This window comes from Pleurodeles waltl, chromosome 10 (genome assembly GCF_031143425.1).
Source record: "Pleurodeles waltl isolate 20211129_DDA chromosome 10, aPleWal1.hap1.20221129, whole genome shotgun sequence".
Lineage (NCBI taxonomy): Eukaryota > Metazoa > Chordata > Amphibia > Caudata > Salamandridae > Pleurodeles > Pleurodeles waltl.
The window spans coordinates 823,433,946-823,446,760 of record NC_090449.1 but is presented as its reverse complement, the minus strand read 5'-3'; the positions used below and the strand labels follow the sequence as shown (position 1 = coordinate 823,446,760).

At 41.5% G+C, this 12,815-nt stretch overlaps 1 protein-coding gene across 2 annotated transcripts in view; it reads left to right on the top strand.

Annotated features, from left to right (window-relative positions):
* Window positions 1-12,815, top strand: part of ULK4 (unc-51 like kinase 4) — a 1,615,551-nt gene that overhangs the window by 142,362 nt on the left and 1,460,374 nt on the right. For both annotated transcript variants that reach the window (XM_069211486.1, XM_069211487.1), the window contains exon 6: window positions 4,416-4,517. In XM_069211486.1, the coding sequence (XP_069067587.1) occupies window positions 4,416-4,517 (102 nt within the window). The remainder of the gene's footprint in view (window positions 1-4,415; window positions 4,518-12,815) is intronic.

Here is a 12,815-nt window from a genome sequence, read left to right as displayed (position 1 = left end):
TGAGGCCTCTGTTTCTTGGAAAGTTAGAGAATTTATGCATTTATCTTTTTAAATGGTAGGTTCCTGCTTCTTATCCGTTACATTTATTTTTTAGTGGTCATTCTTTAATTGATTATATTGTGGTATCCAATCAAATGTCTGGAGTTTGTTCTCAATTGGAGATTGTGGGGACTGACCCGAGTGACCACGGAGTATTAACAATCTCCTTAGACTTGGAGATGAAGGCTCTTGAATCCTGGAATTCCGGGAAATATAATGTGGCTTATAACAAGTCTAATGGACATACTTTTTGATCAAGGAATAACGTAAGACGTTTGGGCAAGAGTAGTAGAATTACATGTTTGGACCCTTCAGACCTTTCTCTAGAGAACCCTATTTCTTGGTATGAAAAGTTGATACTCTTTTGTTCTTTTTGGGGGTAAAGGTACAGGCAAAAGCTCTAAATCCTTCGTTAAGACTTCCCAGCCATAAAAAATTTTTGAATCTGGAACTAAACTTGCCAGTTAGGTTACAATTTAATTTACCTTCGAGTGTGAGGCAGAGGGAAATGAATCGCCTTAAGCATAAAAGAACTAGACTGAAAGTGGTAGAACGTAGAGAGGAGGAGGACAGGAAATGGATTAACTTGAGGGAAGCTGCCATCTCCTTTAATTTGCATAAATATTGGGCTCTGATAGTGAATACTGCAATCCAGGTTGAATGCTGAGGCCATACTAGTATCTGATGATGAGTGGGCTCAGTATGTTTTGCAGTTATATGCATGCAATCTAAGCCCTAGCGATCAGTGTGTGAGTAGTATTGAAGTTGGCTTGATGGAAGTAGATATCCTATTATCTGGTAAAGAGATTGAGGGATTTATTAAGGGTGCTATGTCTTCAGGGTTGATGGGTCCTGACAAACATATGATTTCGGTAATCGAGAAGGACGCTCCTTTATGGGCTGCTTTTTATGTCCACTTTTTCAGTACTGTTACTCGTCTGCTGACATTTCCTCATCTTGGAAGAGATGCATTATTGTTCCCTTATAATAAAAAGGGATGAGGACCTCCCCTGCCAGTTATAGAAAAATTGCCCCTGGGATGCCTCTGGCAAATTGTTTGCAAAAAGTATATTGGCAACAACCTTATTACAACTGAGCAGTCTAGCTTTCACAAAAAATGTGGCACTCTTGATAACATCACTGCCATTGAAACTTTATTTGAAAAATACCCTTTGGCTAGGGGTATGCCTGTGTATGTTGCTTTTATTGATTTCTCCACAGCGTTCAATATGGTTGACCGAGGAAAGCAGTGGAGGAAATTATCATTATTAGGGATGCAGGCTTTCCTTTTGAGGGTAATATCTGCTTTGCACTCTTCTACGTGCACTCAAGTCCTGATGGGAGGGAACCACAATGGTTTAAAACAGGGATGCCTGCTCGCCCCTCCACTCTTTTCACTCTATATTCATGACCTGCCAGGTAGAACTGACGAGATAAAGGTGAATTTGCCAAAGGTAGGCCAAATGCGTGTTGGCTGCCTTCTTTATGCAGATGACAGGATTTTACTGGATTTAACCCCAATAGGCCTTCAAAGGCAAATTTGTCCGTTGGAGAAATATGCTGAAGAGCACTTTAAAAAAATATATATATATCAAAGAGTATTGTTATGATATTTAGAATGCTGGGTTGTGGGATTAGGCAGAAATTTCATGGGTTTTAGGGAAAGTCAAGTTGGAAGTGATGCAGTTTTACTCTTACCTTGTTAGACTTTTCTCAAGGAACAGACTAAATAATGAACAAATAAATCATTGTAAAAGTAGGGGGCTGCCTCATGCCTTGGCTATACATCGGGTTGTATAAGTGCTGTGGGCAAAGGCATTTTGCTAATGTACTCTCGGTTTATAAGGTAAAAATTCTGATTACACTGAGCTATGCCTGTGAGGTGGTGAATGAGTGGCATTGATCTTTTTTTGAGAAAGCAGAAGAGCGCATATGGTGCTAAATTTGTAATCTTAATTCTATTGCTTCTTTAGCCTCCCTTCGGCTTGAATTTGGGCTTTCTTCTACAACTGTGCTCGCTGTGGCAGCTGCTCTCAGTTGGGGCAACAGTGTATTGGGTAATGAAGTTGGTTCTATCGAGCTGCACTAAAACTTGAAATTTGTCATAGCTTGAAGGGAAGAAGTGCACCCTATTCTAATTTCCTAAAAGCGCTGGACGTATTTGAGATTCCTTACTGTGCAGATTCCTCTCTTCCAAAACTTTCCTTAAATAATTTCATGAAAAAATCTTTGCACACTTTGAGCAGAAAGAGATATATTTTGTATTGGTCAAAGTATGTGACGAATGAGCAGGTAATAGAAAGTATTATCTCTAAAAAAAAAACCAACCATATCTCACATGGAATTTTCCACCTGGAGTAAGGAGAATCATCTTGCTTTTGAATTTAAATTTGGTTCCTGTTATGGGTTATTACAGAATTGTCGGAAGAAATATCGAAGGAAGAGAGGTTATGTGATCTTTGCCTATCCCATGTTTAGGACTTAAATCATGTACTTTTTTGAATGTCCAGCCCTTCATTCTGCACAACAACACTCTTTGAGACCATCTTTTTGAAATACAATATCACTTTGGCAGTTGCAGCACATGCCTGTCTGTTTGCTCTGCCAACTGAAATGGTTTGTGCAAAGATTTTAATATTTATCTCTTTTTTTAAATTTGCTCTAATTTTGTTTGTATATGAGTATTTATTTAGTGATGTATTTCTGGTATTTTGTATGCACTGGAGATGGTACTAAGTACCTAAAATGCAATTTTTATGTTCATCTGTATGTAATATGTTAAGGTAGGCAGCTTAACATATGTTATGGCAGTATTGCACTCTGTTTTGTGTGGGCAGAGCTGCTTATTTCATCCTTGCAGATATTTGTACGGTCAGCACTTTACTTGCTCACTTGCACTTTTAAATTTTGTGTACATGAGTAGTGATGTTTCTTTGGTACCTTACTCGCATCACAAGTGACACCAGTCACTGGTATGCAAAAGTAATCATTGTGACTATTCATATGTAGTATGTTAAAGAGGTTGTTAAACAAATTTTATGGCACTATTTCACTTTTCTTGAGTGGGAGGTAGTTTAGTTCATGCTGGTTGCTATTTGTATGGTTGCCACTCTACTTGCCCACTTGTACTTTTCAATCTCTTGCAGCTTATTATTGATTGTTTTGTTCTTTATATTGTGTTTGAATTTTGAACGTTATTGTTTGAATAGTATGTTTTTTTGCGATTTTGCACTACCTAGACTTTTTGCATTTACATCACTGTAATTAGCACTGACGTGTATTTCATTGTAATAAGGTTTTGTCAAAGTGCAACACAGTGAGAGCACATTTGTTTTCTTTTTTTACTTAGCGCTTCATACAGCTCTTTTGCCGTTTCTTAGAGCTGTAAATTACAGCTAGTGACATTTCTTGTGTGTAGCGTGCTGAGAGTGCTGCATTGGCTCTTGCCATTGACCTTGTTGCTTGAAGGACTCCTCATCAAGAAAAATGGAATGTACTATATTTTCATCAGTCGCACCACAGCTAATGTGATGTGTGACTGACAACCAGTCTTAGAAGGAAGTTACCTTGTGAGTTATCCTGCCTGTTAAACAATATTTGTTGCACCTTTTTCAATGCTGTTGTCATAATCTTTTAATTGAAAAACAATAAATGTTTATAAAATGTCTTTGAACTGCTTTATGATGGTCTTGGAGGGTAAAATGTTTTACATAAACTCGTAAAGATTCTGGTCTATGACCTGTGGTTGTTTCACATCTTCTGTTTACATAGATTGTTAGATTTATCAGTCATTGGTTTGCATTGCCCTGTGGAATGATTCCAGTTGTACCTTAAATCATCATAGTGTTGTTATTCTCATTCTGGGTTATTGTATTGCTTATAACACTCTTTTTATAACTTTTCAACATGTTGCACAGCAGCCATAAAGCTCTAAAGCATAGTTTAAATACATTGGCAAGGCAAATAGCTCTGGCTAAACACTTTTAAGGTCCCAAAGGCGAGACCCATTGGCTATGCCAATCCTTGTTGTATACCCTGCTGTCTCCTCGACAGAGAGCTGAAGCTGTCTATAGAGAAATGCTTATGTTCCCCTCTGAAACGCAACGTGTCACCAACCACAACAGCTCAGTGTCACTGGGCTTTCCTGCCATGACATGGTGAGGGCACAGGTTCTCACCTAGTGTGTCCGATTAGGTGAGTGTTATGAAACAGGGAGGCCAGGGACTAAGAATTGTTAATGCACATAAAGGTAATTGTTTCTATTTCTGATGGAAGTGTTTACTGAGTCCTGCTCATGGTTTTTCATTCTTCCGTGATCAGTTTTCTGACGTTCAAAATTGAGTCGTCTTCCTTATATGCATGTTTATTTGTTTCAGGGTCACCAGTGTACACACCACCTGAAGTGATCAAGGGAGAAGACTTCTCCATCGCTACTGACCTGTGGTCACTGGGCTGTGTGCTGTATGAAATGTTTTCAGGTTTGAATATTGTATTTAATATTAAACAATTATTCATTTTCTGCTGACATAAGCCTTTATGATTTCTAAACATACATTTGCAAAATGTAGTCATGCAACCAGTAACTTTTAAGACCCTATAAAGTCACAATATATCCTCTAGAAAGTCATCCAAATAATCACATCTTCACTAAAAATAACAGTAAATTATCACAAGAAAAGTTCAAACGAAAACAAATCCTTTCCGAAAAGAAAAACACCATCACTGTATGAAAAATGTCAATCGACTTCAGAGAAGGACCATAACTGCTGTTTTTCCTTCGTTCAGCCTCGGACCTCTACAAACATTGCACCCCAGCAGAAGGGTTACTTTTGTTCGCTGTTTATCTGAAGATAAAGTTCTTGTGCCCTACTTTAGGAAACGCGGAATTAGCCATTTCTTGGAAAGACAATGCTGCTTAGTAGACGGGAGGTGCAAGATAATATCCTGAGAAAACATTATCACATTTACAGCAAGATGATGCAAATTCATTCCCACGTATTGAGTAGGCTCTCGTCAGCACAGGCAAGACTCACATCCTAAAAGAGATGTACAGTCTCCTCATTTTCGTAAGAAAACTGAATGTATAGTTCATGGGGCCGTTTGAAAACAGGCCGCAAATAATGTCTCCCCGTATAGCAAACACACGTTTTCAGAAGCACATCACATTTTGTAGGTTAACAACCAACTTGTCATGCACACACTTTGAGGTGTATTACATAGTCAGTCCTGTAAAATGCTCTGACGTGGTTAAACCATGTTGTTCTCATCATTATTATTAATAATTTTCACAAAGCACAAACATTACAAATATTGAGGGTTACCTGGTCTTTGTGTGGCACCAGGAGCCAGGTGTAAAAGGCAAATTGGCGATCACAAACCCTGCGATTCGCAAAGTCACTGGGATTGTGACTGCAAAATGGCTGTTTTGTGCGTACAAAATCCATTTTACGAGTGTGATTTTTTTTTTTTCGACTTGTAAAATGTGTTTTGCAACTCCTACCGTATCTCGATTTAGCAGGGTGTAAATCGTCCCTTCCATATCGTGATGTGGTTTGCAATGTGCCACTGGCTTTTGACCTCAATTTGGTTGCAAACAATTGAACAGTTAACATAATCTCAAAGGAGCTGGTAACTGATTTTCTAAGAGAAAGATGCCCCTTGGCATCGTTTGTAATTGTGTCGGCGGTATCAGGTAGAGCAGTCAGTGTTCTTCTGGACCTCCCCCTCCCCACCGATGTTTTTCCAAATGAAAACCTTTTTTTTTTCCTTCTTTAATCGCCACCAATTAATTTAATGAACATAGGATGCTTTGAAAAAAAAAGTTTTCCATTTCCGAATACATGCACAGACATGGTGTTCTGTTGTCCCTTCCACACCACATTCCTATTGTTTGTAGTGAATCACAGGGGCCACACAAATTACGTCCTGCCTAATGAGTATTCATTAGGCAGGTGGTGAATCTGCATGCTTCACAATACATTAGAACCCAGCTGGGGATCGCTCTTGTGGTGATGTGGGGGATTTAGTCCTTATTGGATTATTCTTAAGTTCTTCTTCTCATCTGTCTATGAACCCACTTGGAAATTTGCATTTGTCCTGGGGTAGTACTCAGAGTTGACCAAAATGAAGTGGTTCACAATTGGCCTTCTAAATAGGAAGTAGAGCATTCCAAATGCCAGATGTTAGATACCCTTGCTTGGTGTAAGGATACCATCTTCACTTGTGTTCAGCCAATAAACATTTTGCTTTTACTGTACCTCATTTTCACCTCTACTTGGGCGGTTGTGCATCCCTCAGCCCCTACCAAGTTTCCTTTTAAGTGGATCCATCACGTTGGTGTAGTCCACACAGCTAGCAATACTGAGGCCTGGGTGCGACGGGCCTGCTGACATTTACATTAGTACACAGTTTTTATTGATAGAGCCCATAGTAAACATTTGTGGGCCATGTAGGTGACAGCCCTTCAACAAGTGGCTGTAGTGAAATTATATTTTTCCCCATATTTCTCATTTTGACCAATATGTTGGATCTACCGGTACCAAGGCACAAAGTACACAATTGAGTCAAAGGGCATCTATCACTAAATTAAGTATATAATAATGTTTATCTTGTGACAGCACCTATCTATGGACTGCGAGATTGAAAGGTATGCATATTATTATGTGAAAGTTGTGAATTTGTAATTAGGTTAGGTTCCTAATAATATCTATAATAATACAGATAACTAGGTATTTTTATTCAGTCAGGCCAATTCCAGTGCAGAAAGGTGTGGCTGGGATTGTCTTCACTAGGGAATATCTGTGCTAATGAGCCTGCTTGAAAAAGGCCTAACTATAATGCTACACCTCACCAAACAGAAATACCTACCACGTTGATTAGCCCAGGTGATACAATTTTTGTCATTAAAAGAACTCAGTTGGCCTAATGGATCCTGGGCCTCGCCTCTACTCCACCTTAAAAAAGTACCCCCTTTGAGATGTAGAGAGCGAGGAAACAAAGTGAGTCAAAGGGATGGCTTTTACTGACCAAGACATTACTGCCTTAGCTTTGAGAGGAGATTACATCTGTGATTTGGATATCCCTGTACAATGTCTCTCAATATGTATAAGGTCCACACTGTATATAGGTGGTTTACGTCAGCTTATGGGATACTTAAAGTTGGTGTACTTAATGTTTACAAATTGCACCAATAGAAGTAGAGATTTTTCCTAAATCGACAAATGGCACATACTGACTTATTTTCCATTTGGGATTTTACACTTTTTAGAACCTCATCAATGAAGAGAAGAGTGATTATGTTTTCTATCAGGGTCCTCTTCTGGAATGAACATCCTTGATAGGTTTGGAGAAGCTAATACCCAACTCATTATTAGGACTGCTGAGGTAATCTCCCCACCTACCTTTGGAGATCTAAATTCCAAATCACCTTTGTGGTCTGGAATCCAAAGAGCCCAACAAGAACAGTGTATCTAGAGACTGGATGGAACACTCCTTTCACTATGTTCAGACTGATAAGTAAACATAGCAAAAACAACAAGTGATGGACGGAATGCTGAACATTGTCAAACACTCACCCCCAGTCATAGATCTGGGTTTAATCCATCGTTCTTTTGCTCACCATGCCACCCCAGTTTGGACCCAGCCATATGCAAATCAGTCTTGACCCTGTTCCTCATGGGAACAGTCCAGACCGAACTGCCAAGCCAGGTCCTCACTGGACCGGAAACAAGCATCCTGGGACCGGTTTCGGGGTTTTACCCCTCATCAGCCAGGCTAGCTTGAATCCAGTGGCATGGGAAGCACGGGACCCACGTCTGGGCATACCCTTCCCACTTAGGGCGACAAAGAAAAACAACAAGTGATGGACGGAATGCTGAACATTGTCAAACACTCACCCCCAGTCATAGATCTGGGTTTAATCCATCGTTCTTTTGCTCACCATGCCACCCCAGTTTGGACCCAGCCATATGCAAATCAGTCTTGACCCTGTTCCTCATGGGAACAGTCCAGACCGAACTGCCAAGCCAGGTCCTCACTGGACCGGAAACAAGCATCCTGGGACCGGTTTCGGGGTTTTACCCCTCATCAGCCAGGCTAGCTTGAATCCAGTGGCATGGGAAGCACGGGACCCACGTCTGGGCATACCCTTCCCACTTAGGGCGACAAAGCAAAAACAACAAGTGATGGACGGAATGCTGAACATTGTCAAACACTCACCCCCAGTCATAGATCTGGGTTTAATCCATCGTTCTTTTGCTCACCATGCCACCCCAGTTTGGACCCAGCCATATGCAAATCAGTCTTGACCCTGTTCCTCATGGGAACAGTCCAGACCGAACTGCCAAGCCAGGTCCTCACTGGACCGGAAACAAGCATCCTGGGACCGGTTTCGGGGTTTTACCCCTCATCAGCCAGGCTAGCTTGAATCCAGTGGCATGGGAAGCACGGGACCCACGTCTGGGCATACCCTTCCCACTTAGGGCGACAAAGCAAAAATAGGCCTAGCAGTTCGGGCTGGACTGTTCCCATGGGGAACAGGGTCAAGACTGATTTGCATATGGCTGGGTCCAAACTGGAATGGCATGGGCAGCAAAAAAACGATGGATTAAACCCAGATCTGTGACTGGGGGTGAATGTTTGACAATGTTCAGCATTCCGTCCATCACTTGTTGTTTTTGCATTTGTCGCCCTAAGTGGGAAGGGTATGCCCAGACGTGGGTCCCGTGCTTCCCATGCCACTGGATTCAAGCTAGCCTGGCTGATGAGGGGTGAAACCCCAAAACCGGTCCCAGGATGCTTGTTTCCAGTCCAGGGAAGACCTGGCCTAGCAGTTCGGGCTGGACTGTTCCCATGGGGAACAGGGTCAAGACTGATTTGCATATGGCTGGGTCCAAACTGGAATGGCATGGGCAGCAAAAAAACGATGGATTAAACCCAGATCTGTGACTGGGGGTGAATGTTTGACAATGTTCAGCATTCCGTCCATCACTTGTTGTTTTTGCATTTGTCGCCCTAAGTGGGAAGGGTATGCCCAGACGTGGGTCCCGTGCTTCCCATGCCACTGGATTCAAGCTAGCCTGGCTGATGAGGGGTGAAACCCTGAAACCGGTCCCAGGATGCTTGTTTCCAGTCCAGGGAAGACCTGGCCTAGCAGTTCGGGCTGGACTGTTCCCATGGGGAACAGGGTCAAGACTGATTTGCATATGGCTGGGTCCAAACTGGATGGCATGGGCAGCAAAAAAACGATGGATTAAACCCAGATCTGTGACTGGGGGTGAATGTTTGACAATGTTCAGCATTCCGTCCATCACTTGTTGTTTTTGCATTTGTCGCCCTAAGTGGGAAGGGTATGCCCAGACGTGGGTCCCGTGCTTCCCATGCCACTGGATTCAAGCTAGCCTGGCTGATGAGGGGTGAAACCCCGAAACCGGTCCCAGGATGCTTGTTTCCAGTCCAGGGAAGACCTGGCCTAGCAGTTCGGGCTGGACTGTTCCCATGGGGAACAGGGTCAAGACTGATTTGCATATGGCTGGGTCCAAACTGGAATGGCATGGGCAGCAAAAAAACGATGGATTAAACCCAGATCTGTGACTGGGGGTGAATGTTTGACAATGTTCAGCATTCCGTCCATCACTTGTTGTTTTTGCATTTGATAAGTAAACATGCCATTACTCTGAACCTCTCCTATGGCATACCTGAGACTTGTGTTGAGTACTGCTTACTGAACTGTTTAGAACCATTTTGAGAACCATCTGTGAGATGTTGTCAAGCACCATAATCAGTGCATAGAAAATGTGACCTCTCATTTTGGCAGTACTAAATCTAAACAGAAGGTCTTCAATTTTGGCAAAGTTCTGCACAATGCCCTGGAATTGTGTTTGGCTTCACCCTGACCACTGAAGAAAGAAAGGCTCATTAGATTCTCCAAAAGAACAGATCCACTGAAAGCTGTCCAGAGCATTTGACAACCCCATAATCAAGGACAAAGGCATTTTAAGTAGTCTTTGGTTGAGATCAAGGAAGTCCCATTAGTGACATTGTTGTGCAACCTTACCCATATTGGATCATTTGAGATCTGCAGTATGATGGTGTGGGTGTTTTGTAGAGTTAAAATAGTTCATAGTTATATGTTATCTGCAAGAAAACTAGAGGCATTGGTGGTACGAGCAGGCAAGATGTTACTCTGCACAGACGAGACACAACCGTGAACAGTGAATATCCCTCAAAATGTCACAATTTCTGACATATATGACTTGGAAAGTCAACTGTCTCAGAAACAAGATAAAGCGAGGGTTGGTTCAAAAGATACTATATGCCCTGAAAAACAACATAGTATTCTGTCACTCAAGATACACCACTGAATCTAGGGGGTACATATATTTATCAAAAACATCTGCCACATTCCAGCCAGAACAAAAATGGATGGACATAACAGGAAGGAAGACAGCTGGACTGAAGAAATCGGAAGGGGAAAGCGTGCTCCTGATTAGAGACTACGGGCCAGATGTAGCAAAGGTTTTTCCCCATTCTGTGCCTATGGGAAAAAGTGTTCGTACATATGGCCCTACATTCCACCAGCCTTCAAAATGATACACTAGTGACACTGGAAGCATTGATGACGGTCTTCCAAAATCAAGAACATCATTAGTCAAAACTCAGACCACGTTGACCAGCTTCACCCATGCCATGGGGCTTACCGACATACGGATTGGCTTAAACCATGCTGAAAGGTGCATCTCATACTGCCTGTGGGCCCTCATCTCATATTTGAGGATTGATTATTCCTCATGCCTCACACAACCATCAGTAGCTTTAAGAGATGCTTGGTATACTAGAGTGTGTCTTTGACCACTCTTCTTTTATGATGACCCTACACTCTGCAATGAGGAAACAATTTGGGAACTGTCTTCTTGGTCCTTAACCAATCCGAAAGTAGTTGATGACCTGCTACATGTAACAGAAAATGTAGATTTTCCTAGTAATTTATGAAGAAAGGTCTTAATTTCTTTTCTTGTTTAGTTTAAATAGCAGCAGTCAAGACAAAGAAAGTACAAATCCCAAGAGGCAAACAATAGTATCCAATGGGAAAAAACTTGTAGTTCCAAATAACACACCAGTCACAAACAAGCTGCCCCCATAACACTTACCTTGACCGTGAGCAGCCCTCTTTTTTTTTGTACAACAGTTTAGAAAGTAACAAATAATGAAATGATAGAACAACATCTGCAGATTGGCATGAGTACAGATAAAAGTTCTTGTAAGAAGTTCACAACTCCAGAAACTAAACTCAGAAGAACCTATACGTCTGAGTAAACATTGTTGCGTTGGGCCATCGATGTTGCAGGAGCTCCCATAAGGTGTTGATTAGAGATGAAGTCTTTAGGAGGAAGCCTGAGAAGTTGTCGATGATGCTGTTAGGGAGGGAACAAACAATTGGTAAGAAATTGTAGAGGTGGGATAATAATTGCCTCCGTGTCTTTAATAAAATAAAGAGTTTCCTTTATAAATTACTAGGAAAATCTACATTTTTATGACAAGACCGGAGTCTCCTACTATACTTTTTTTTAAAGCGAATCAATTACATTTAATGAGGCATGTTGTACTGGTTTACAATAAAATACTTTAAAAACATTATTGTTAGACCAGTCAACCGATCTGAGAATGTCCAAGCCGGGAACCATCCCAGAAAGCTTTAGAAGCCATAGCTCCTCTAGCTGAATGAGCACCAAAGGAAGAAGTATCAATGCCCACTAAGGACATAATCCACTTAACACATCTAGCAAGAGTAGGGGAAGAGCCGGGCTTAAATGGTTTCCTGAATGAAATAAGGAGTTGGGATGCCGAAGAATTTCTGAAGTCGGCTGTCTGTTGTTCATAAACTTTCAAGCATTGACCCACACATAACGTACAGTGGTCAGAGAAATAGGGAAAAAATACATATGAAAGATTAGTCTTAGTACGTCTACAGATAGTAAACAAAACACCTGTTGGAGTAAAATGACGAACAGTGATATCTAGAGTTCTTCCATGAAAGTTGTTTAAAAGACACAAGACATAACAACATGGTAAGTTTAGCAGATAACTTCTTCAAAGTAAGCATTGAATTATCTGGCCAAGAAACACATAGGTTTAAAACATCATTGACATCCAACAATGAACTGTATTTTGGTTGTGGAGGATTGGAAACTTTTACTCCCTTCAAAAGACGGCACACCAACAGGTGTTATCCAACTGGCTTCCATTAATGTAAGGGTGAGAGAAGGAAATGGCTGACCTGTATAAATTAATGGTAGGATAAGCCTTACCTTTACTAGTTACCGCTGCAAGGAAATTAACAATAAAGATTACATCCGTTGAAAAGGAATCCATATGTTTTCCCATGCACCAGCTATGCCACAGTGACCAAGCTGATCTGTACACCTTCTTGTTCCTGGAGCCCAAGGGAGTTAGATGACATTTGAAGCTTCTGTCGAAATAGTAGGAAGTGACAGTGTTTCCCTGATATTTTCCAGGCAGAGAGGGTAAGGAGAATATCTAAGATTAAGCTGTGAGAGAGACCGAGGGAATTGGACAGCAGTCCCGGAAAGGAGGGAAGAAGAAAGGGGAGTCTACTGATAGTTCCAGAAGGGTGGGAAACCGCACCTAGGATTGCCAAAAGTGGGCTATGAGAACCATCACAGCACATTGGCGTCTTGCTTGTGCTAACAACCTGGTGATCATAATGAATGGAGGAAAAGCATAATTGAGAGAGGTTGACCAGTCCTGAGAAAAAGCAT